This window comes from Lycorma delicatula, chromosome 4 (assembly GCF_047948215.1).
Source record: "Lycorma delicatula isolate Av1 chromosome 4, ASM4794821v1, whole genome shotgun sequence".
Taxonomy (NCBI): Eukaryota; Metazoa; Arthropoda; class Insecta; order Hemiptera; family Fulgoridae; genus Lycorma; species Lycorma delicatula.
In genome coordinates, this window is record NC_134458.1 from 81,934,232 (window position 1) to 81,959,133 (window position 24,902).

A 24,902-nucleotide genomic window follows, 5' to 3' on the forward strand; every position below is an offset into this window, starting at 1 on the left:
CACTCAGCAAAAACCTATAAGAATATTGTAACGAAATAATATACAGATCTTTACAATAACATTTAATTTCATTAATAAAAATAAATCTCTACTTTTTTTTCATTACAGAGACGTTTGTACCTGTATCAGCTATAACCACAACAATGCCAACATCAACGACAAGTTCTCCAACAACAATCACTACTACAACAATGGAAACACCTACAAGCACATTGAAACCGACAACAACAGTATCAAGTTCTTCATTCCATCCTACAAAGCCATCTTCTCAAACTACATCACAACTTCCATCAGAAAAGCCGACTCCTTCTGTGATTACAACTATTTTAACACAGCCTCCTTCGTCAGAAACAGCGATGACAACAGTTTCTTCAACTAAACCAAATGTGAATGAAAATGAAGTTGATTACAGCTACCTCAATATGTCTAACTTTAGAGATGGTATGTTTATTATTATAAATTAATTATAGATAATGCTAATATATAATATATTAGAGAAGTTATTGTAGTCTTACAATCTTATTTGACATTTAATGAAGTATTCTACAGCTTCAAAGACTTATTCTTTGTTAGACAATTGTTGTGAAACAAAAAAATTATTTTTGCTCAATCATCTTTGTTTTTCCTTCCACTAAAAGTAAGCAGTTTAAAAAAGCACATATTTGCCAAAAGTTACCAGTAAACTTTTTTTTTTATAATACCAGACTTCCTGTAGAGGTGCAGTGTTAAATTTCATCATTAGAATGTAAAGCTTAGTAAATTTGTCATGATAGGTTAATTCATTCTATAAATATAATTTCAAGTTTTTTTCCTTTTTCTTACTTTTTAATAAATTCTACCTGATGTATAATTATTAGCATATACTAAAGTCTACCAATGAACTGATCCTATATTACTGTATTTTTCCTATATTAAGTATCCTATATTAAGTATTAATCCTATATTAAGTATTTTTAAATAATATTTCCTAGCTTTTCATTGATTTTTTTAAAATTTCATTAGTATTTATTCAAAATAATGATAATTTCTTTCTCTTTTTTACAAACCATATGTTACAAACCAATAATCAGTAGCTTATGAATATAAAAATATGTTTTATATGAGTATTTAAATTCTATTTAATAAACCACAAAGTACAAAATATTGAGATAAGATCAAAATATTTCTAGAAATATGAGAAATTAATACAGATGACATAAAATAAATATATTTAAAAAATATTGCATATATAAATACAAAAAAAAATTTCAATTTGATAAACCATCTACTAGTGTTTGAGGGAAATTGTCTAATAAAAACTCCAACAGATAGTAAGTAGTACTCGTATAAATTAATATGCAATTTTCACTATTTTAGTAATTTTTTATTATGCAATAACACAATTATTTTAATCATGACTGAGGATGCGGGATCCTGCAAAAGTACTTTCATGAAAAATTAATATAAGATATGTCATTTCAATATTCTGTGCTAGGTGGCTTATTTAAAAGAATTTAAATATAATTTAACAGTACAGAGGAATGATATGAATCTTAAATAGATTAATCTCAGTAAAATAAATATGTTCTTATAAAGATATGGTTTCTATATAACTTAGTAGCAAATTATTTTAACAAAATAAATTATGCATAATGTTATCAGGCCAAAATTCTAGTTTGACTTTTATTAACGTTACCATCAAATATTATAAAAGGCCTATGCAGCAGTGTCAATGTCTAATGAGTGAAAAACTATCGAGTAAGATCAACAATTTTCTTCTCATTCAGAAATATATTTTTAAATATTTCTCTATTCCACACCAAACAGACATGTTTAAATTTTTGTTCACTTTTTTAAGGCAAACCAAAACTATGCTTAAACCTTACAATCAGTCATTTAAACCAATCAAAGATAATAACATACATTGAGATAATAACATAAATCCAGAATTCTCAGTTAATAAACATATTTACCGATTTAAAAAAATTATAAAACATTTAATTTTATTTACTAAAGTTATCAGTTTTTACATTCATTTCATTTAATTATTGTTACCATTTTTAACATCACCATAAATATCTTTATCAATAGTTTAACAAATGCATTAGATGATGCCATGTAACATGAAAAATAAGAAATAAATTGAACTGCCATCAATATACTACTTTTCAAGTATACAAAAATGTTGTTGAAACATGCAATATTACAATTAGTTATGTATTTGATATGAAGTTAAGTAATATTATAGGAGGGCAGAAAGATAGCACTGTATGGCTGTAAAGTGTGGACAGAGGAAAATCTAGAAAGTCAGAGAATAAAGAAAGGAAATATCTCAATATACTACTATTCATACATGTTCAGATGCTGATAGCAGATTCTGAATATAATTAACGTATATATATATATATATATATATATATATATATATATTGTTAAGTTAGAGAACATTTCTTAGTGTTATAACTTTAAAATCTCTGCATAAAAAATTAAATCAATAACTTTCTGACAGAAAACTCCCACAAGAATGAAAGTGTTTATTATTGAACATTTCTAATTCCAACATTCTTGTATCATAATGAATCCTGAGTGCTTGTGAGAAGAGAATAAAGAAGATTCAAATGATCAAAATACATCTTTTATAAAAAATTTAAAGGATGTAATTTGATAGATCATTCAAGAAGTGAGGAAATCCATACAAATTTGAATATTTTTCAATCTAAGGAAGGTTGATAAGAGATATATGGAAAGTATATTTGACACCAATGGATGAAGAAAATTGGAGAAAACAGGCATTAAAATATATTTTAAGAGGATGGAGGATTAAGAAGTATATCTATCTATCAAAAGATGACAATGAAGTTGTAAACGATCAACAGGCTAAATCCTTGACAAAATAATTGTGGTCATAATTCCCTCTAACATACCTAAAGATATTCTTACTTAAGTTACTGAGACTACAAACTTATAAATAGCATTTGATTTAAATGAAAAACAAAGTAATCACTGCATATTTATTTATCTACAATTATTTTCAACAAATTGATCTTCTACTATTGATACTTTTTTTTGTGAGTAGGATGGAAAAATAATTAGTTAACATGTCAATAATGCCAAGCAAACCAAAATTCATCTGAATATTACCAAATTAACCAAGATTTAATACACTACAAGATGTTGAGAGTGATTTTAACTAAAGTTTAAAAAAAAAATAAAACCTGGAATACCATTGGCTAAGGAATCATTTAATAGAAATAAACTGTTGTCGTATAGAAAAACGAAGTTCAACTTGAATAAACATCTTCTAAAGCTTTATATTTGGAATGTAAATCTATTTGCATATGAAATATACACATTAAGGAAAAGAAACAAGGAGAGGCTGGAAGGATTTGAAGTATAGGTATGGAAATAATCATAGAAAATTAACTGGATAAACTGAGTAAAAAATTAAGAAATAATGAGAAAAGATATTTAATCAGAACAGTTCAAAGTACAAAACCCAACCCATTGAGAATATAATGAAAGAAAATTGAATAAAATCAATCTAGAAGAATCAATAAAAAGTGTAAAAAAAACATTAAGAAAACAGTAAAAATTGCTGAAAACATAAGCAAAAATAGAAGCTATCAGGAGTTTAGTTGAACCCAGAACCTTTTTCATTAATGGCAGAAATGTTATTTTACCATGGAGGTCAATGATGTGGAATATTATGAAAAATAAAAAATTGATATTGCGTTCAGAGCAAAAAGGTATATTGCATTCTTTAAAATCTGACTACGTCTCAAAATCTGGATCATTAAAAGGAAGTGAAGTAATGATATGAATTCAAATAGCTTGTGTTTAATGAACCAGTTTCCATAGATCACTGGAGTTAAAACAAAGCCAGGTGCAATTTCTCTATGCATGAATAATTGCATGTTATTGACATTTAATAACCAAAATAATATCTTAAAAAGAAATAACACATTAAAAATTAGAACATTTGCAAACTACACAATCATGATAGAAGTTTAAAAATATTATTTTGTGTCTATTTTTTAACAGGTGTTTTATTTGTTACAAGTAAAATATCATTTGTAAAATTGATTTTTTAATAAAAATATACATATTATTTTTATTTCTGATATTTTTTTTATTTAATCAGAGGAAATTAATAATTATGATTTGGTAAATTATTGAAACAATTGAAGTAGTTTATTGCTCTTTTTGTACTTAGAAGGAATGAAATAGAATTGTGTAGCTTAAATATTTGTTCCTTCCTATGATAAATAAATTATAATCAAAATGTTGAAACTTCAATAATGCTGATTAGTACACGTCAAAAAAGATCTTTAGATATATTTTGGTAAATTTGTGATGATTTCAGAAATTTATATTTATTTATTTATCTTTCTTTTATTTGATAAAGATTAAAAGAAAAGTTTACTCGTGTTAGATCAGACAGATTTAACTAATGATCTTAAAATCAATATAATATTTAAAATAATAAATAAATAAATCTTTTTTTCTTAAGAATTCATAAATAATCTTTTAAAGATGTAAGGAAGCACCTTGTTTCTTGATGTAATGTAATATTTATCTAATAAAATTGAATAATTGCCTTATAAATTGCAAAGCTTTAAAATAGTGACTCTCCTTGAAAATACTGAAAGCCACAGACAGTTGTTTGTTTACAACAGCAAAATTGAAATTCGCAGAGAGCACGGTTCACTCGTTCAAGTTCACTGACCTTTATGACAGGTGTTTGATCTTCAAAGGTCGTTCTGTGCACGATAATGTCGTATCGAGCGTTTAAAAAATATCGACTTAACACTATCATTGTCTTAACGTCGAACAATTTATGAACCGGTCATCAAAATTTCAAAGTGTTTTGCTTATGTTTTTTTTATTCCATGCACATTATTAAAATTAATTCGTTTATAGTATGTCGCTACAGATTATATAAAATTTGCATCGTAATAAAAAAATTAATCGCGGGCGTAGGCATAATAAAGTTAATATTCATTTAACTGAATCGTTAGAGAACATTTTTTTCAGAACTAAATATAACGGCTATTATAGGGTTTTAAAGATGACGCCAACGTTAAACGGTAGTTATGCACGGATTAAGTTAATCAACATTTTTATAAAGAGCCTGGACAGTTGTTCCACGTGACTGTACGTTTTCATTCGGTAACAGTTTAACGCGATGATCTTCCGGGTTCCAAAGTTGTTTATGAATCTTTTCCGGCCGCATTAATTATCCATTTCATTGAATCCGAATAAAAAACAGTAACAAAATATTTTATTTATCGAAAATACATATTTTATCAATCGACGTGACATTCCTTTCGTCTGTAGCCGCCTGTCCCCATTATTCAGGTTTAGTCCGAGTGGCTTCTTTTATATTTATAGAAAGATACCACGCGCTTAACCTGAATCTTTTATAACATTAGTCAACGAAAGTAACTAATTAAAAAAAATACTCATTTTTATAGGCTAGGACTGTTAATTATAATATTTCAGTTACTTCTATCATAGAAAAAACCATTTTCCTAAACTCTACAACAAAATAACATAATTAATTTAATTTTAGCGCAATCATCGAATAAAAGTACAATTTTCTGTTCTATAATACTTATCGATTTACTGGGGAATAAGTAGTTTATTTATTTATTATTACTACCGGTATAATATCTGCGGGTATAGTAAAAACATCGGATGTTGAATCAAAAAATTAAATCTTTATGATTATGTAGATCCAACGACTCCCAACATTATGCTCATTATTATTTTATACGTTTATTTTATATTACAATTAGCTCAAGCATTTCTGTTTAGTTTCAAAAATATTTATAAATTTTTCAATATCAAAATACAAAACAAAAAATCCCAACATTGTTTTGGTTTTAATATATTTTTATTTCCTATTTTTTTCTTATAACCATTAGTGATCTACACTTTTACCGTCATTCCTTCAGTGGAAATTAACTTTATTATTCTTTACAGTAAATTAATAATTTCCATTTACGAGGAATTTCATTTATTATTTTCCACACTTGGAAATATTTACTCACAAGCAAAATTAAATAAATATTTTAACTAATTATCAAGATAAATTTTTGAAAGTCTCTAACAAACTCATTATTTTTAAATTAATTGTGCATCACCTGAAATTGAAATTTATAATAATGATTTTAAGCCCCATTAGTTGGTAGTAATATCAATTAAAAATTATCCTTATAATTAATTACAAATATTTACCTTATAAAAACTGTCATATTAGGCCTATTCAAAATAGTTTAAGGAACATTTCCGGAGGTTATCATAATTTCATCAAAATTCTTTAAAATTAATACATATTTTTCATTTTATGAAAAAATATGAATGGAAGTTTTTTTTAAATTTTTAATGAAATCCAATAAGACTTTAGCTTGACTCTACTTTATATAATTTTTAATATTTAACAATCCTAAAATATCTAATGAGATTTACTGTTTTTTTGACGTAACTAGTCAAGGTTAAATACTAATAATTTCTGAATGTAACAAATAAATAATGTAACATGCACTGCAATAATTTGCTAAACCGGGACCAACATAATAGATGTAAAACAACTAAGTGACTTTAAAAGCTACTTTAAATCGATATTAGTCCTCTACTGCAGAGAAGTTTTAAAAAATCCTCTCGATATTTGACTCCAAGAAAACGTATATTAAATATTAAAACGTAATATAAAAATAATCTGTTATTTAGTGAAATGACTTGCATAGTCCGGTATCCTTTTTTGTATGTTACAATGGGTTTGGTTATTAATTTAGTTGAGTTGCTAATGGAAGAAGTTAAAGTGCTTTCAGCCCACATAAGTCCCTGTAATGCTACAAAAAAATTCAACATTTTTTTAAATTTTTATACCTTTTTCCAGAATATGATCTTTATAGCTTAAATCAGTTTATTAGAATTTTCGTAATTAAAAAAACGTTCGTAGCCTAATTAACTTAAGAGTTCTAGTCAAATTCAGTTCTGTGTTTATTTTTTAATGATTTTAAGTGATTATACGATTGGACATATGTTCAGACCATTCCGAAATTTTCATTTGATGGTAAGCGTTCAGATTTTTTTTAAGCTTATGTCAGTTGATTTCTTAATAATTCAATGTTTTAAAAAGCCGTTATTGATTGAACAAATTTCGTAATAATATTATCTTTAAAAGCTGATTTATCGAACTCCCAAAAGATAAAAAATTACTTCATTATTAAGATACGGATAGAAAATTCGTTTTATAATTTTAAGATTCGTAAAGTTTATTTTTAAAAACATTTGATAGTTTTGTAAAGTAGTTGAAATTTTATTTTTTAATTTGAAGTAGCTTTTTTGCTTTTTAGTTTGATTTTAATTAGAGAATCAGCAAATTGCATGATAAAAATACCTTTACCGGTTTTTTCGGAAGAAAACTGACATTTTCAATTCTTCCATAGAAAATCCTGATCTAACGTAAACAATTATGAAACACGGATATTCATAAATATAGTACGTAAAATTAGAGGCTGCGAAAAAATATGGTGTATTACTTTAAGGATATCTATTACAAATAGTGCAAGAGCACTACGAATATTGTTAGGTCAGCAGGATGAAATATGTCTATTTATTACTGTTATATTTATAGAAGTAATATCTTTTTGCCACCATTATCTGGTTTTCCAACGTAACACAAATTTTTATGCTTAAAAGCGGGCGTCTATTTCAACTAAAAATTGATCCCAGCTTATTTCTAAAATTGTTATATTTATTGAGATCATTCTATTGTATTTGGTCTACAACTCCATATTTTCCCCAGTGATTCACCTCTCACTACTCCAGCTACAATCTGGAGCGGGGCGAACTGGAACTTACCTACTTAGTTTTATAAATCTGGATCGAAGATCGGCATGATAAAGAGTTGTTCCTTTTAGAGTAATAAGTTCATAATTCGGTTAACGGTTGAAAACATGTCTTCCTCATTGAGAGTTACATCAAGGCAATTTCTTACTTTTATTATCTACAACATTTTTAAAAGGAAGCACTAATAGAAAAGTATAATTAAGGATTCGGTTAAAGATTTTATGAAAAAAGCTCGGTTTTACAAAAAAAAAACCGTGCTCGAAAATATTTAACCGACAAAAGGTCATCTTTTAGGGTTCCCTCCATGTTATTTTGAAGAGAATATTGAAATTCTACCCGTATTGAAAAGTAATTCCCGTAAGGTACGCTAAAAACGCAGTCGATTTTTTATGTCAACGGTTTAAAAACCTGATTGGAGAGAACACTGGCATTTTAAATCTACAGTCTTGTGCAAATTAATGTGAACAAGAGTATATTTTCAAAAATAATCAGATTTATTACATATAAAGGATGTACAGTGTTAATTATAGTATTTTTTTTTTTTAATTTAATATGTCCTCCCACTTTAATAACCATTTCAATTGTTTTAATCTGATTCTATAAGTTTTTTACATATTTCTTTAATTTCTTGATCGTGAAACCACTACTTTATCACAGCACAAATCATTTTCTCTTTGATAGTACAGTCCATTTTTTCAGTCTTTTCTTCACAATTGCTCACAGATTTTCAATCGGGTTCAGGTCTGGTAAATTTCCAGGCCTGTCAAAACATTGAATCCCTTTTTGAGACAAGAGAAGCTTAACTTTCTTTGATGAGCGGCAGAGCCAAATCTTTTTGAGAAACAGCGTTTTCGACACAAAGTAAATCTGCAAGTTTTTGAAGTTCTAGTAGAACCCTATTTTCCGATAATGGGATGTACTTTTCACTGTCCATCGTCCCAGAGATGGGTACAAAAGGTTTAGGTCCAAAGTAGCCGAAGCATCCACAAAACTTCTTAAAAGAGCGCTTTATAACTTGTTTGATGTGTTCTGGCCAAACCCGCTCATAATCGCTTTTTCCCACACTTACTCCCTGAACTAGAAAATGACTGTCAGAGAAAAGGACTTTTCTCCACGTATCAGCACTCCAGTTTTCGTATTTTTTGGCCCAAAGAAGCTTTTTCTTCTTCATAGCGTCCGTAAAAACTTGTTTTCTTATAGGCCTTCGTGCAGTGCGACCGCTTTCCAGAAGCCTTCTGCGTACAATAGAATCGTGATTTTTCACACCTGATTCTAAGTCTTTTGTAACTCAAAACTATTTTTCTGAGGATTAATTTTACTTATTCTACGTAAAACAGCATCATCTTTTAAGTGATTTTACGTTTTCTTCCACAGCGACCTTTTTGTCGGAGTGAAATTGTATCAATCTCAAAATTTGTCTAGTTATCTTATTAACTACACCTACACCTTACACTCTGCTCCTACCTATCTTTGAGTCATAAAAGTATGTTCATTGAGTGTTATTATCTTGTTTCTTTTCGTAGGAGTTAAATACATATTACTACTTTTCTAAATTTATTAACGAAATCACAAGATCACTTACTAGAAGAAACTGAAATAATATAGGTAAGCAATACAAATAACCTCTCAAAATAAATTTTGTAAATAAATAAATATAAATAAATAATAAATAAATAAAATAAATAAAAAAAAATAAAAAATAAAAATAAAATAAAAATAAATAAAATAAATAATAAATAATATAAAAATAAATAAATAAAATAAATAAATATTTTCAGACAATTCTTGAAATGAAGGGAAACAGCTATACCATATCTGAAATCAGTGATACAACATAATTAACTAAAAATTACCACTTGTTCCCATTAATCTGCACAAGACTGTATCTTTTTGTGGACAAAACCAGGTTCCAACTTAGATGGACGTCAACAGTTAGAATTACCGGACTTAATATAATGAAATCCGCATAATGTTTTTTTTTTAATCTCTATCTATAAAAAAAAAATAGATTATATCGTGTGTGATTAAAAAACGACAAACTGTTTTTTTTTTTAATCACTGCATGGTGAATCCTACAAAGGAATTTTCCAGTGATTCATTACTTCGACGTGAGGAGATGACATGACTGCTAATTCCAGCCGAGCAGTGTGACTTGTCATTTTTGGCTCTGCTTTGAAAATGCTGTAGAAATTTTTTTGTGAAAAATAAATTGTACACAGTTCTTTTTCGGAATTTTTGGAGATAGTTTACAAAAGAAATTCATACACATTGAAGCAGTTGAAGATAAAAATTACGATTGGCGTCTAGGAAATAGATGAGAAAAACTGAGAAATGTTACTACGAATATTATGAATCGTTATACTGATGAATGGAATGAACATCTGATAGAGATGATATATCGATAAATGGATGAACATTGTTTCCAATAATTCGTACAAAAACAAGTGTAGTCTTATATTGTATAAGTATTTGTAAATAAAGAGTTTAGATTAACGATGAATATACTTTTAAATTTAACTTCTATTTTATCGCTGGTGCAGAAACACATCAAAGAATAGCTAGTGTCCAATAAATAATCTCTGTCTCTAAATTGTCCAGATTGATTATTACACGTTTATAATCGAACTTAAAAAAAATTAATAAAGTCGTTTACCAGCTCATTAAATGTTATATATAGGATAACACACACACACACACACACACACACACACAGAGAGAGAGAGAGAGAGAGAGAGAGAGAGAGAGAGAGAGAGAGACAGACGATTACATCATGTCATAAAATTGATCAAAGATGAATTTGTTATAATATGTCACTAGGACGAAAACGTGTGGCTGAATTTGGGGCGATGTAAGTTGTGGTTTCTTTCGCTTGGGTGACTTGGCAGTATTTCGCCTGAGTTAGTTCAATCGTTAGAAAAACTTACCAGAAAAAATGTTAGGTTTATTCATTAACCACAAATAACACAGTAACGTAAAATCTCTTTTTTTGTCTGATTAATATGACATAGATCAGAAATCTGTAACTTCCCTTCACGTTTAAAGCCAAAAAATAACAGTTTCAGATGAATACCTGGCTTCAATGATGTAGTCTTTTGGTTATAAATAAATAAATAAAATTAATTCTATATAATACTTTCCGGACATTTTTAAACAATCAGCCTTTGTTAAAATCATTTTACATATCAGCCTACTGATGTCGTTATCAAATTATTATTTACAAACCCATTATCAGGTTTTTTTTATTTACTTACTTTACTAAAAAGTAAAACCGTTGAAATGCAATCTTAGCTTAGAATTTAGTTTATAAAAACTTTCGCAGACGCTTTCATGGATTTCCAGTTTTGGTGGATTAACTGTTTTGCTATAGGTCTATCGTCAAGATTCATAATATCATCTGAAGTAAAGGACACAAAATCCTGAATCAAATAAAATGGTATTCTGCTTGAAAAATCTTGGACTACATTCGAATGAAGATCGGTTCTCCTGCGAATCGACGGATATGAACGTAAGAATTCGGAGCAGATATTAAATATTTATTGTGCTATAACGCAGTATTTTATAATATTATTGTGCTATAATTTTTTTTATTTTCTGATTTGTATAATACATTTATTCTGAATGATAAAGACAAGATGTAAACAATAATTTAGATGTAAGTCGAGTGTTTTTTCTTAATTGAATACTTATGCCAACGCTTGCATTTTTTTTTTTTTTTTTTTTGATATACGTAAATAAATAATTCCAGCATAATTTTATTTAAGTAAAAAACAAATCTTTAAGAAATCATCACAATACACAGTCTCTAAAAAAAGTGCAAATTTGTATACTGTTTTTAGTTCACAGCTCTTGATTTATTAAAATGAATAATTAATAAAAATTGTTAACTAGTTTATACTTAGCGTACATGCGTAGGTCGGTGCGAGAGATATATGCGTGCGGTTATGTAATAATGTATATATATATATATATATATACACACGCGTGTGATAGCCTACAACAAGGGCATCCACCGACTGGACTAGTGTGACCTTGTGTTCAACAATCAGCGTCCCTCCACTTCTTTACGTGGATTGTTGTAGTCTCTTGAATGAACAGTAGTACAGCCGTTGTAGTATCTCGGCTCAGTCGTCGGCGTTGAATCATGCCAATTGTTCCTAACGTAATCGCGTTTAACTCTTCCTTATTTTTGCTTGCAGTCTGCGGTAGAAGACTTTACCCCCAATCGAGGATCGTCGGTGGTGAAAAAGCAAGTTTCGGCAGCTGGCCATGGCAGGTGAGTTTTAAATGTATTAAAATATATCTATATAAAGAAATCTTATCTAATATATTGTTAGTCTGTTTTTTTTTAATTTCTGTTAATTTAATCGTTGTAAAAAAATATATCAAAAAAAAAAATTGAACAGAGAATAAAATAATGAATTCAAATAGAAGCTTCTCAGAAGCTGAAAAATTGCAATAACAATCATTTAAACGACGAGGTAAGCAAAAACAAATGTGCACGTAAAAGAAATAGGCCGTTTCTTTATACGTATACCAATTATTATAAACGGCCGTATTTTATCTTGTATATACTGCATTTTATCCGATAAACTTATTAATATTTTTAAATGGCACGCTAACGTTTTTCTTATTTTATAGATTATTAATTGGTAAAATCTGTTTTTCTGAAAACGATAAACGTCTTTGTAAAACTGTCGTTTAAATGCAATGAAATATTTCATTCTATGATCCGAATTCCTTTATGCTCTACTTTACCGTTAACTTACTATTTACCGTTAAAACTTAATTTTTTTTTAATATTATTATTCAGTTTCCACACCTTTTCTTATTGCACTTCTATTTTTAAAATGATTTATGAAGAAATTGGATGTTAATCATTATTCTTTTCTTGCTAAAGATTTTATTTAAACAAGAAGTTTCAAATAAAATCCTGTTACTTATTTGTTTCAAGTACTATTCGTACATTATAAAATGCGTGTTATTTAATCTGATGTTATTATTACATATTAAACTTATTTATTATTTTTGTTAAACTTTACTTATTAATAAGTAAATTAATACATATTAATATTTATTAAACGATTCATTATTTTGTTGATTAATGTCTACTTGTTATATCAACAAGGTAAACATTTACCTCGCTAAGTTATTTTCTGTATTTGTACATTAATAAATATATATATATATATATATATATATATATATATATATATATATATATATTATGCATTATGCTCGTTTAAAAAGTATTGCTATTTGTTGTGGTTGAACTGATGGGGGTAATAAGATCCAAATATTAAAAATAGGGAACAGATTTAATATTTTACGCAGCTTAAAAGAAAGTTGGAAGTTATTAAAAGACCACTTTCTGTTTATCTGCTAATAAGTATTGTTGTATATAATCTTTATTTATCGATACTTACGTATTGATTTAAAATTTGAATTATCGTTTTTTTTTTCTTTTTTTTGTGTTGTCACTGGTGCTAATTGAAAGTAGACAAGAGAAATTTTTGTTCTTGGATATTTAAAATAAAGTAGTTGTTATGTTTTTGGTGTAGATGGCATTTTTAAAACTATTTTTACGTAAATTAATGGATAAAAAATTTAAATATATAACGTTAAATGGTGGCTAAATGAACCGTATTCTTAATTATTTTGCCCAACTGAAAATTGTAAGGATTTAGATCGGTAGATACAATTCTTCTTGTATTATAGTTTCTAACCACCTTCTTTATTAATAAATAGTTTACGCGCTACTGATTAAATTTATTTCGTTTATTGGTAGAATGTTGAAATAAATAAGAGGTAAAAATGACGGTTCAAAAATTCATTGCAAATTTTTTTTTCATTAAATCTTTGTTTTTGACATAATCATTGTATTTAATTATTTAAATTAGTTTTTCCTTTCCAGCGTTATCGGTACACGTACAAATTAACACTAATCTATTAAGAGAAAAAAATTCTGATTTTAAAATACAGGGTTATCATAAAAGAATGGTGCGGTTTCAATAATTCATAGGAAGATTGTAGGAAAATTTCTACATGTTATATCGGTATCCCTGAAAGCCTCCAACCCAAAAGTTTGTTTATCAGCAGTTGTAACCACAACGTCAGTTCTTGTATTGTTGCAGTGAGTTTAGTGAGTTACTATGTTCTCGGATAAAGACAAAGCAAAGTGTGTTTTATTGATGGCTGAATTAAAATCCGTAATTTTAGTTCAACGTGCGTTTCGACGTGAATTCGGAAGAGATCCACCACACAAAAATAACATAACACGTTGGTTCAAACAATTCGAAGAAACTGGATCAGTTAAGAAACAGAAATCAACTGGCAGACCAAGTGTAGCAGACGAAACGGTTGAACTAATTAGACAATCGGCAATTAGAAGTCCTGGGAAGTCCATCCCTGTCGAAGCGTCGAATTAGGTATTCCAAAATCAACAGTTCACAAAGTTTTACATAAAAAACTGAAATTACACGCTTATAAAATTCATATACTGCTGGAATTGAAACCCAATGATGGTGTAAAACGTTACAATTTCGCTGTTGAAATGTTGGACAGATAAGTGAAAACGAATCATTTTTAGACGATATAATTTTTACAGACAAAGCTACATTCCATGTGAATGGATGTGTTAATAGACACAATTCACGAATATGGGGCTCTGAAAATCCACACGTAATTATTGAGAAACAACACGATTCGCTTAAAGTTAATGTTTGGTGTGGTGTGATGAAAAATCGTGTAATAGGGCCTTTCTTCTTTGCTTAAAAAACAATTAATGGAGTTGTGTATCTTGACATGTTAACCGATTATTGCTTTCCTCAGCCGGATGAACTCGAAAACATTCATCGACTTCATTTCCAACACGATGGTGCTCCCCCGCACTTCAATGCATTGGTCACGGATGCTTTGAACGAAAAATTTGGAGATCGATGGATAAGCCGGCAAGGACCCATACTTTGGCCTCCAAGGAGTCCAGACCTGACACCTTGCGATTTTTTTCTTGTGGGGGTACATCAAAAGCGTTGTTTATACACAAAAAATTCGCGAACCCAACCACTTAAAAAATAGGATTAATGAAGCAATGACAACCATTACCGAAGAAATGTTAACTAATGTTTGGAGAGAAGTTGAGTATCGTTTGGACATTTGTCGAGCGACTACGGGTGCACATATTGAAATTTATTAATTATGTAAAAAAATGTTTGAGACGACAAATTTGAAAAACAAAAAACATAAACTGTAAGTAATTCTGTTTTAATTTAAACCATGTTCAAAACCGCACCATTCTTTTATGATAACCCTGTATATTTTATTACATCTTTTGGTGAGAATTGATACGTTACGTAATATGTTTATCTAAATAAGTGACAGATATTTTTTTATAAACCAATTTATAGTATTTTAATAATTGTTAACGTAAAAACTAACAGCTGATGACTTCATATTTAGCTTTAATGACACTACTAATTTATAAATAGAGATTACCGTAATCGTAAAAGAGGAAGGAAGTGTATAGAAATAATAATAAGAAATAGTAAGAGGTAAGTTAAGGAGAAAAAGTTCATTCGCATTAAATGCGAAAACTTATGAACAATTTGTAACATGATTTTATAAACAGGGATAAATCACTAATAAATGAGTCATCCTTCGAATTCAAATTATTGAGCGGCATAGAATCTAATAAAAAAACGAATTGTAATAATTCATCGTTTTTATCCTTGATAATTAGAATAATAAATTTAACATAGGCCTGTGGGATAATACGTAAAAATTAATCTTTTCCAATAAATTTGAAGCAACTGACCCATTTCATTCAATAATTTAAACAAAAACGTTTAATACATCCATTTTATTTCTTATTGATTCAAAATCAAACAGTTCATAAAGTTTGTGGTGCAGACAAAATGGTTTTGATATGTAACAATTTTTATAGCACAAAAACCTCATAAAACTTTTTTTATCGACTGTATACACCCGTAAGATTCATCTGATAATGACTCCAGATAATCGAGCCATATCTTAAACTTCTAACCAGAGAACTGTAAAAACCAAAAAAATATAGGTCATTCAAATCTTTACAATTTTTAATAACAAAATCAAATGATTCGTTGGTTGAATTCATTAACATGTTTATGTTTCCCTGATAAATGAGGACGGAATCAGCTGCAATTTGATCTCATACAAACAACATATGTGATCTGATAATAAATCGCTGAAGGAGGATTACAATATTAAAATAAAAAACACAGTAATCTTCTGTATGTTATACCTTTCATATATTAAGTTTACTTCAGTGTCAGAGTGATATAAAGGGGGGGAGGTCTATGTCACACACATATAAAAATGTTTATCAATAACATAAAATATGATTACAATTAATTAATTAATTAATATAGATTTGATAACTGTTGAAATTATTTATATAACATTAAGTTATTGTATACTTTATAATTAGTTAAAACAAAAATTAATTGCCAACAAACTTCAGTTAAATATGTTGGTGCGTCGTTAAAAATAACACAAACTAAAAAAATAGCAGTACAGGAGTAGTACACAAGTTAGATCGTAGTGAATACATTAAATATTACATCGGACAAACCAGACGCACATTCATTCTCTCATAATTAAGGAATATTACACAGATTCTACACGAAATTGAATCACCTTTTGCTATTCATAAAAAAACACACATAAATGCATTAACCACAACACAAATATTTACAAATAGTACGCATAAAAACTAAAATTCTCAAAATATTTGAATAATATTTCATTTATTAGCACACTAGATTTGTCAAGAAAAAAATATAATTAAACAAAAATAGAATATGTATTATTCGATTACATATTAAAGGATTTTCTCCTTAAGACAGTGCTACTAACAATAGTGTTATCAGTAAATTTACTAAGGAGCTGCATACAACACACGGGATAAAAATCTTTTTTGTAAAGCAGTTTGTTGTATAGAAAATTTTTCGCCCGTAAAGGCAAGAAGGACAATAATTTTGACAAACCCCGATTTTGAGATCACTACGTCGACCTATAGAGTAAAATGTTTTTCCATTTCTTTGGAATCGTAAGTCCAATTTTTATGATAGAAATAGGTGGAAAAAACAATCTATCCGCCTTAAAAATTGCTGAAATATCATGTTAATAATGGATGAAATAATGGATGGATAATCAACACAGTACTTAAATCTAACTATTTTAGTTTTATTCAAACTTTCTTAATTCCAATTTTGTAGATACGAATTCAGAAAAGATTTATTAAATAATTTTATAATTAAATTTGGTAAAATATTTCAGCAATTTTCCAGCTCTTATTAAGCAATAACTTTTCAGTTACATCACCATTAAGTTAGGAAAAGCTTAATTTTATATTAAATGATATCGTTAATACCATCAATTAAGAAACTATATTTAGGAACATACCTGTTACCAGGAACTAATCTGTTACCAGACACGCAATTTACCGTAACATTACCCAAAAGTTATTGCATAGTTTTATTACATTACTAATAAAGAAATGAAGTTCACGCCCTTGAAAAAATACACCACATGTTTATTGGTATATAAACAATACAGTACGTAACAGATCGCTTCCCACAAGTCAAGTCGGTGATCTTTATTACACAACTAAATTATTATAACTAAACGTCTGAAATATTACGCTTTTATTTACGTAAGTGATTATGTAACAATCAGCTGCTGAATAGTATTTTGTTTATGATATAATAATTATACATACTGTTTAATTATCGCATTATGTTATTGGAAGTCCTTCCTTAAAAATACATTCAAAATAAAATATTAAACAGTTATAATTTATTTATTTTGAAATTAACGTCGATAAACTAAAAATTATTTTAATCGCCAATCAAATTATACAGAAGTCGTATATTTAATCAATATTTATTTCTTTTTAACTCGGGATTAATCCTCCTTTATAAAATCCGATATAAATATTTAAATTTTAACTGAAAGATTCAATGACGTTTTTTGTTTTGGTGATTAAAAAATACTGTATAAAAATAATTTAAAATATGTATACTTCTGACCTATCGAATCAAGTTAAAATAAAATTGTAATTTTACTTACACCAAAATGATTTCAATTAATCACGGTTAGGTTATAAATTATACAAGATAGAGGAACCTACTGTATACTCGGGTCTCGGACGAAGTTAATACAACCAGCAGAAATTATGGTGTGTAGATCGTGCAACAGGAGAATTAGGTTATAAATCTTTTTCTTTTTATTAAAAAAAATCTTCATGTTTTGTTAAAGCAACTCCTCTCCTTTTTTGTCACACTTGATGGAAGCTTTTTCAAAACGAAGTAACTATTACAATCGTCAGGAAGTATTTTCCCACTCATTGTTTTACGGTTGCATACATTTACGTTTATCCTATGTTAGTCAGTGTGAAGTAAAAGACCCCTGTTTTTTTTTCACATGCTCATCTACAGCAGCTTTACTTTTACTCCTGTATTTACTTTGAATTGCAATTAAAGCGACTTTTTATTCAAGTTTTCACTAATTAAAGTAAATATTTGTGTGCAGTTTCTAGTGATTACTGTACTGGTTTGGTAAGTACTCCAAATTCGGAAGAAAGTAAATAGTTAAAATATTTATTCACTTAATTTTCAAAATTTACTTAAAATTGCTCAGAAAATGTATTTTTCAGCTTAGTTTCAAATGGCTTATAATCTTCTTAGGTAAAAAGTGCTGCTGATGTTTATGCTTTCCGTTTCTAGAAGTTATTACTGATGGCTTTTTTTTAATTAGAAAGACCCATATTATGATGTAATCAAAAAGTATGTTTTATTTGTACTGTGTCAGTTCATTTAGTATATCAGTTGTACGTGTTTGTTTATTTTCCATTAATCAAGTCTATTGAAATGTGGACTTCTTTTATGTAGGGTAGGCCAGAAGAAAATGGAGTTTTGGGAAAACAAAACTATATTGATTTTTTTTCTAAAGGTGCATAAAGATTTATTATATATTTTTTAAATATTGCAAGTAAATATAAGTAAGGATTAACTTTTAGTACTGAAAATTGTAGATCCAAGTTTTAATACATGAAATTTGTACTAAAAAAATGCTGATTCAAGCATTACTGCATATGTAAATAAAACCCTACTAATGTAGACATGATTAAGGCTATAGCTTGTCTAATTTTTATACATATAAATAGGCTATAATCAATAAAAATGGCCTATTATCTAGTAATTTTTATCTTTATCAGTTAGTAGTTGTGAGGGTGATTTTAATAACTGAAAAAGATTTGGTGACTGTAATCATTTGTCGAATAACAGTGAGTATACTGGTGTGAAATCTTACCTACTGTGAAGTTTTTCATTAAGCATAGGAAAACTTTAAAATTATTAACAATTAAATGAACACATTCAAAATTCTGAAAGTACTTTTGGAGCTAATTGTATGTCACATTCCTTAATCATGTTTATGGTAGCATTGTTGTTGATAGCAAACCATTGCTGTTTCTTAAAAAAATGAACAAACATCACATAGACAGAATACATCATTTGATTTAAGAGGGTTTTTTAAACTTCTTAAAATGGCCACATTATTTATAATACCACCATAAAATCCACTGAGGAACATACAGATAATTTAGCTTTTAAAGTCCTTTGAAATAATACGATAAATTTATTTGAAGATGTGATAATGATTTTTAATCATTTCAAAATGAACTTTTTATCTATAATATATCTCGTTCATGAGATAACCCTTGAAAATAGGCAAAAATAGTTAATCCTATTATGAAAAATGTTTTTATATCCCCCATTTTCAAAAAAACTGTAAGATTTAAAAGTAATGAACTAGAAAAATGATAAACCTACATCTAAATTAGAGATCATGCTGTGATTGTTTTTGATAATTATATACTTAATCTTTTTAAATACTTCATTAGGATTAAAAAGTTGATTAATTGTAATAAAAAATATATTAATCTTGTGTTTCATTAATTTGTTTCAGATATCTTTACGACAGTGGCGAACTTCAACATATTTACACAAATGTGGAGCAGCGTTATTAAGTGAAAACTGGGCAATAACTGCAGCTCACTGTGTAGAAAAGTATGTTCTAGTACTTCTTCCTTTGTCTTTAAATAATTTTTCATTTACAATAAAATGTAAAATTATTACATTATTACAACCATTATAAATTACCACTGTATCTTGTACATAAGTCAACTTGACTTTCAACCCGATTAAATAAATTAATTTTAAAAAAAATCATTAATTTCTGAAAATTATTTTTATTTTGTTTTTCATAAGCAACAAGAAAAACAAATCCATTACAATAAGTTAGTTCTGTAACAACACCGTTTAGAGGAAAGATTTGAAAATTAAATGACCTACAATTTTACTGGTTTTAATTCTTTGACATACATGCATATGAACAATTAATTTTTGATACTAATTTGTTAATAAGCATACATCAAAATAATTCTATATACATATTTTATATTTATATGATGTAACTTAAAAACTATGAAATCCATTGCTTTTATTTCTTTTTTCTTAATTTTGTGACTATTTAGATTAATTAAGAGTAAGTTTTTAACGTATAATATTCAACTTTAATAACAGTCTTGTTACATACTTCTGAATTATTGCTTTGTAGATTTTAACAGTGAAATTGTACAAATATATAACAGTAAGATAAAGACTGAAAAATAAAATAACATTGCAGCTTTGTTCAATAAGGGCATGATTAGTTTTTTGCATTCCTTGTTCATGTATAGAGTGTATATTTAGTCTGCTACATTTCTGACTCACCATGCCAGAATATGTTATTAATTAAAAGCTTATAACAGAATGATAACCCAGAAGCAGTACTGAGAGGCTAATAGTGTCGAAATACAACTGGCCCAACCAGGTCTTACACTGTCAAGACACCTGAATAGGAAGGCAAGCACTAACCACTCACCATAGGGTAAAACCATATTTACTATACTGGTCCCTATAAATTGCAAAAGTTAAATAATAATGGATGCAGTTTTCACTTAACTTATATTCCTTTTTTTCTTTTTTGCAAATAAATTTTTCAGTGGGTGCCTTATGATAGCAGTAACAATAGAATTAAAAATTTAAAGCTAAGAAATGGGCAACACACAAAGCACTGTTATAAGTAACCACAGAGCACAACAATAAAACATACCAAAAAATAAGTGTTGGCAGCTGTGAGACTGACAATATAGAAAAAAAAGTAGATACCTGAATCTCAAGTAAAAAGTATTGTGTGTTAAAGACAGCACAAAGGAAAGCATAAAACAATTAGCTAGCATTTTGTAACTAACTGATAAAATCAAAGAGTTCATCAAAGTGATATCCAACAACAACAGTAAATCTGCTGACTCTGTATCAGAGTACATACTCATATGTGACAAATAAGTACATAAGAAGTACTGTGTAAATATAAAAATAACTACATTGATTTATATGGAGGCAAACTGAGTTCTGTTCCCTCCTTCTTATATATTATTTTCTACTGTATATTCACAGTTCAAGTGTAATTTTAATTTTTCTAGACTATAGTTTTCATAAGATATTTTTCATGTAGTGTTCTCGTAAGTTTTTAAATATCTTATTCTACAATGAAACTATAACTTAAGTAATGTAAAACATTTGATATTGTATAACTTAGAATTTTTGTTAGTATTCTTCATGGTTTAAAGTATTTTCAAATAGCTGAGCATTATTTGAAATAGCAGTTGATTGTATATTTAGCATTTTACTGTTACAGTGTACCACCAAGTGATCTATTGTTACGACTTGGGGAGCATGATTTGTCGGTTGAAAATGAGCCATTCGGTTATCAAGAGCGTAGGGTTCAAATCGTTGCTTCTCATCCACAGTTTGATCCACGAACTTTTGAGTATGACTTGGCTTTACTGAGGTTTTATGAACCAGTTGGCTTTCAACCAAATATTATACCAATCTGTGTTCCTGAAGATGATTCAAACTTTGTTGGTTCTACAGCTTATGTTACTGGCTGGGGACGTCTCTATGAAAGTAAGACACATGCAAAAATACTTACTGCTTTGTTTTAGATTATTGTATATGTTGTTTAAAAGTTTATTTATAAGAACTAAATCCATTATTAAGCTTGATTATTAATTCCACAGCACATCCACCCATCTAATGATACTAATACATTTAAATTACTAAATGTAAATATTTATTCATTTAGATGCTTTTTTTTTGTTTCTATTAAATTAAATTACTGTTTATCTCTAAATTTTTATGTTTATTACTTGGTAATGTATTTACAGAAATATCTTTGACATGAAAGATTTCATGGAGTTTCATAACTAATTTGAATTAATCTTAATTTGAATTTTTATGTTCATGACTAAATTGAAAATAAAATTCACATTTTTAAATATAAGTATAAAACAAATACAAGCCAAGCATAACTTACAGAACATTCTCCACTGATAAGTGGTATTTAATTGTAATCTACTTTTTTAAGTAAACAGTCAAGAGTATCAGAGACTGTCAGACCATATGCTTTACTGAGAGTTTAAGTTCATTATTGAACTAATTAATAAACATATTTTTTTTAACCTTATTAAATACAAAAATGTGTGAATCACTATCATCTGTAGGTTGTGCAGGGATGCTGCAGAGCAATTTTGTTTACTTAACACCTCTTTTAATGTTTGATATATTGTATTAAATATTAACAACTATTATCAAGTACTGTTATGACAAAAATGTTTTAAAACCTTTAAATTTGGATAATTTTAAACCAAGCAAACAGTTTTGTGAATGGTACTTGTTTATTTAATCTTTCTTACTTTATTTCAATTAACTTAACTTAAAAAGAGCTTAGCTCTTTTTTGTGTACATTATTGTTGCAAATAAGTTTCTTAAAACATTAATTCAATATGTCATCAACAGTCTGAGTCATCCAATTCTTTTACATACTACCACAATGACACATATTCTAATATTTCTACTAATACAAAAAAGATTGTTGAGTAGCTCTTATTCTGAACATGATGTAATTAAAATTGTGATGTCACTGTAAATAAAAACAACATATTATATACTTACAACATATACTTACAGTATTCTGCCTATCAAAACTTGTGATGGTAGGTTTTTGTAGTTAGAGTATAGTGTGCATTGAACAAGCATATCTTTAAAATCTTTTGTTTAATATTACTGTTAACTTATGCCTCATTACTTTTAACTTGTACAGTTCATTAATTTAAATTATTTCATTTTTCTTTAAATTCTGCTTTTATAAATAAAAGACATGTTATTAATAATATCTCAGCAAATTTTTTTCTGATAGTCATGTTCTAAAACTATTTAATTTTATTTTTAGATGGTCCTTTACCAAGTGTGCTGCAAGAAGTATCTGTTCCTGTAATTAATAATTCAGTATGTGAAACAATGTACAGAGCTGCTGGCTACATTGAACACATTCCTGAAATATTTATATGTGCAGGCTGGCGGAAAGGTGGATTTGACTCATGTGAAGTAAGTGAATGTGTTCTCAGTTATGTTCAATAGATATTTTTTTATTTTTTCTAGCATGTGATTTGATGAATAATTTACTGTTTGCCATCAGCCATTTTCTGTTAGATAATTTTTACTTGCATCACTTATCACTTATATCACTTTTAATCTCACCTTATTTAATGTAACCTACATTTTCAGTCATTTATTTCATCTATTCTAATTTTTCCCCCCTTAGAAATTCGTCTCTATATTTCCTTCTTGTATTAAATTAAGCAACCCTATATTCATTAACATATTATCTAGTAAACTTGTTCTTTTTAATAACTTAATTTTTCTTTATCACAAAAGATATTAACAATAACTTAAAATTGTATTATTTATTTCTCTTCTCCATTATGACATTTTCATTTTAAATTGTCTCTGAAAGAGTTCTACATCAATTTTTTTTTAAGAAATTGATAATTTATTTTTCATCTCAAGAGTCAATTCTTTATAAAATTTTATCAATCCATAAGATTTTGAACATTCTTCTGTGTCATCACATTTCAAAAACTTTTATTATTTTCATTTCTGGTTTTTCTACTTCCACCTTTTGTGTAATTACTTCACACAAATCATCTTTAAGAATTTTTTTTTCTAAAATTCAAAATCAATTTTTGATTCTGGACTAATCCTTTTTTAAGTAAAAGCTAGTCTGCGTTTTTTATGTCTTCCTTACTTTATTTTCTTTGTCACCACGTACCCCTTTTCCTTACCCTTAATCTTTTCTACTCCATTTTGGATTCTGCAGTTATAGATCAGACTAAATAATTATTTCACAGCTTCAACAAAAAAATCTTCAAGCTTACTAGATTATGAGTATTACGCAGTTAAAATATAAAAAACAATAGCTGTGTTTTCGATGGAAATCTGAGGAACAATTCACAAGGTAGCATCAAGTAAATAAATTTAATGTTTTGATTAGGTAATTAGTGTGTTTTTGCAATTTCAATTCTTTATTAACCTTTACACTCAAGAAAATATAAGAATAAATTACATTAAACTTGTAATCAAAAACCTCTTGAGGTTTTGTAATTAGACAAAGTGTATAATTTTAGTTTTTTTTTTTTTTGGTTTTTTTAGTAAACCACAAATTTATGTGAAGAAATATCTTAATATCATACTCTACTAGAACTAACTCTTCTAACCACATACTATCTACATACCACACATCTGTAATAATTTTTATTGCATTTAATATTTAACTCGTTCTCTTTAATGTAAAAAATCAGTACTGTTTTTCATTCTTATTTATATTCTAAAATTGAAATTCTCTCTTGCTGTTCAGTAATCTCTTATGACTCATCTATAATATCTGCTAAAACAACAATATCATCAATAAAATTTAACACTTCTGTTCTCTCCTTTAGTGGATATCAGCTCCGACTACATTTTTAAATTTCTTTTAATTTTTTAATTAGTTAAAGCAATGAAATTAGGTTACATCCATGTCTTATGCCTTTATTTCCTGAAGCTTTCCTTATCTTATCTCAGAATAGAAGATGAAATGTAGAGAGCATT

At 27.8% G+C, this 24,902-nt stretch overlaps 1 protein-coding gene across 1 annotated transcript in view; it reads left to right on the top strand.

Annotated features, from left to right (window-relative positions):
• Np (serine protease notopleural) overlaps positions 1-24,902 on the top strand; it is a 182,079-nt gene that overhangs the window by 152,145 nt on the left and 5,032 nt on the right. The window contains exons 6-10 of the mRNA XM_075363429.1: positions 109-441; positions 12,033-12,109; positions 19,840-19,940; positions 21,613-21,881; positions 23,206-23,360. Coding sequence (XP_075219544.1) covers positions 109-441; positions 12,033-12,109; positions 19,840-19,940; positions 21,613-21,881; positions 23,206-23,360 — 935 coding nt within the window. The remainder of the gene's footprint in view (positions 1-108; positions 442-12,032; positions 12,110-19,839; positions 19,941-21,612; positions 21,882-23,205; positions 23,361-24,902) is intronic.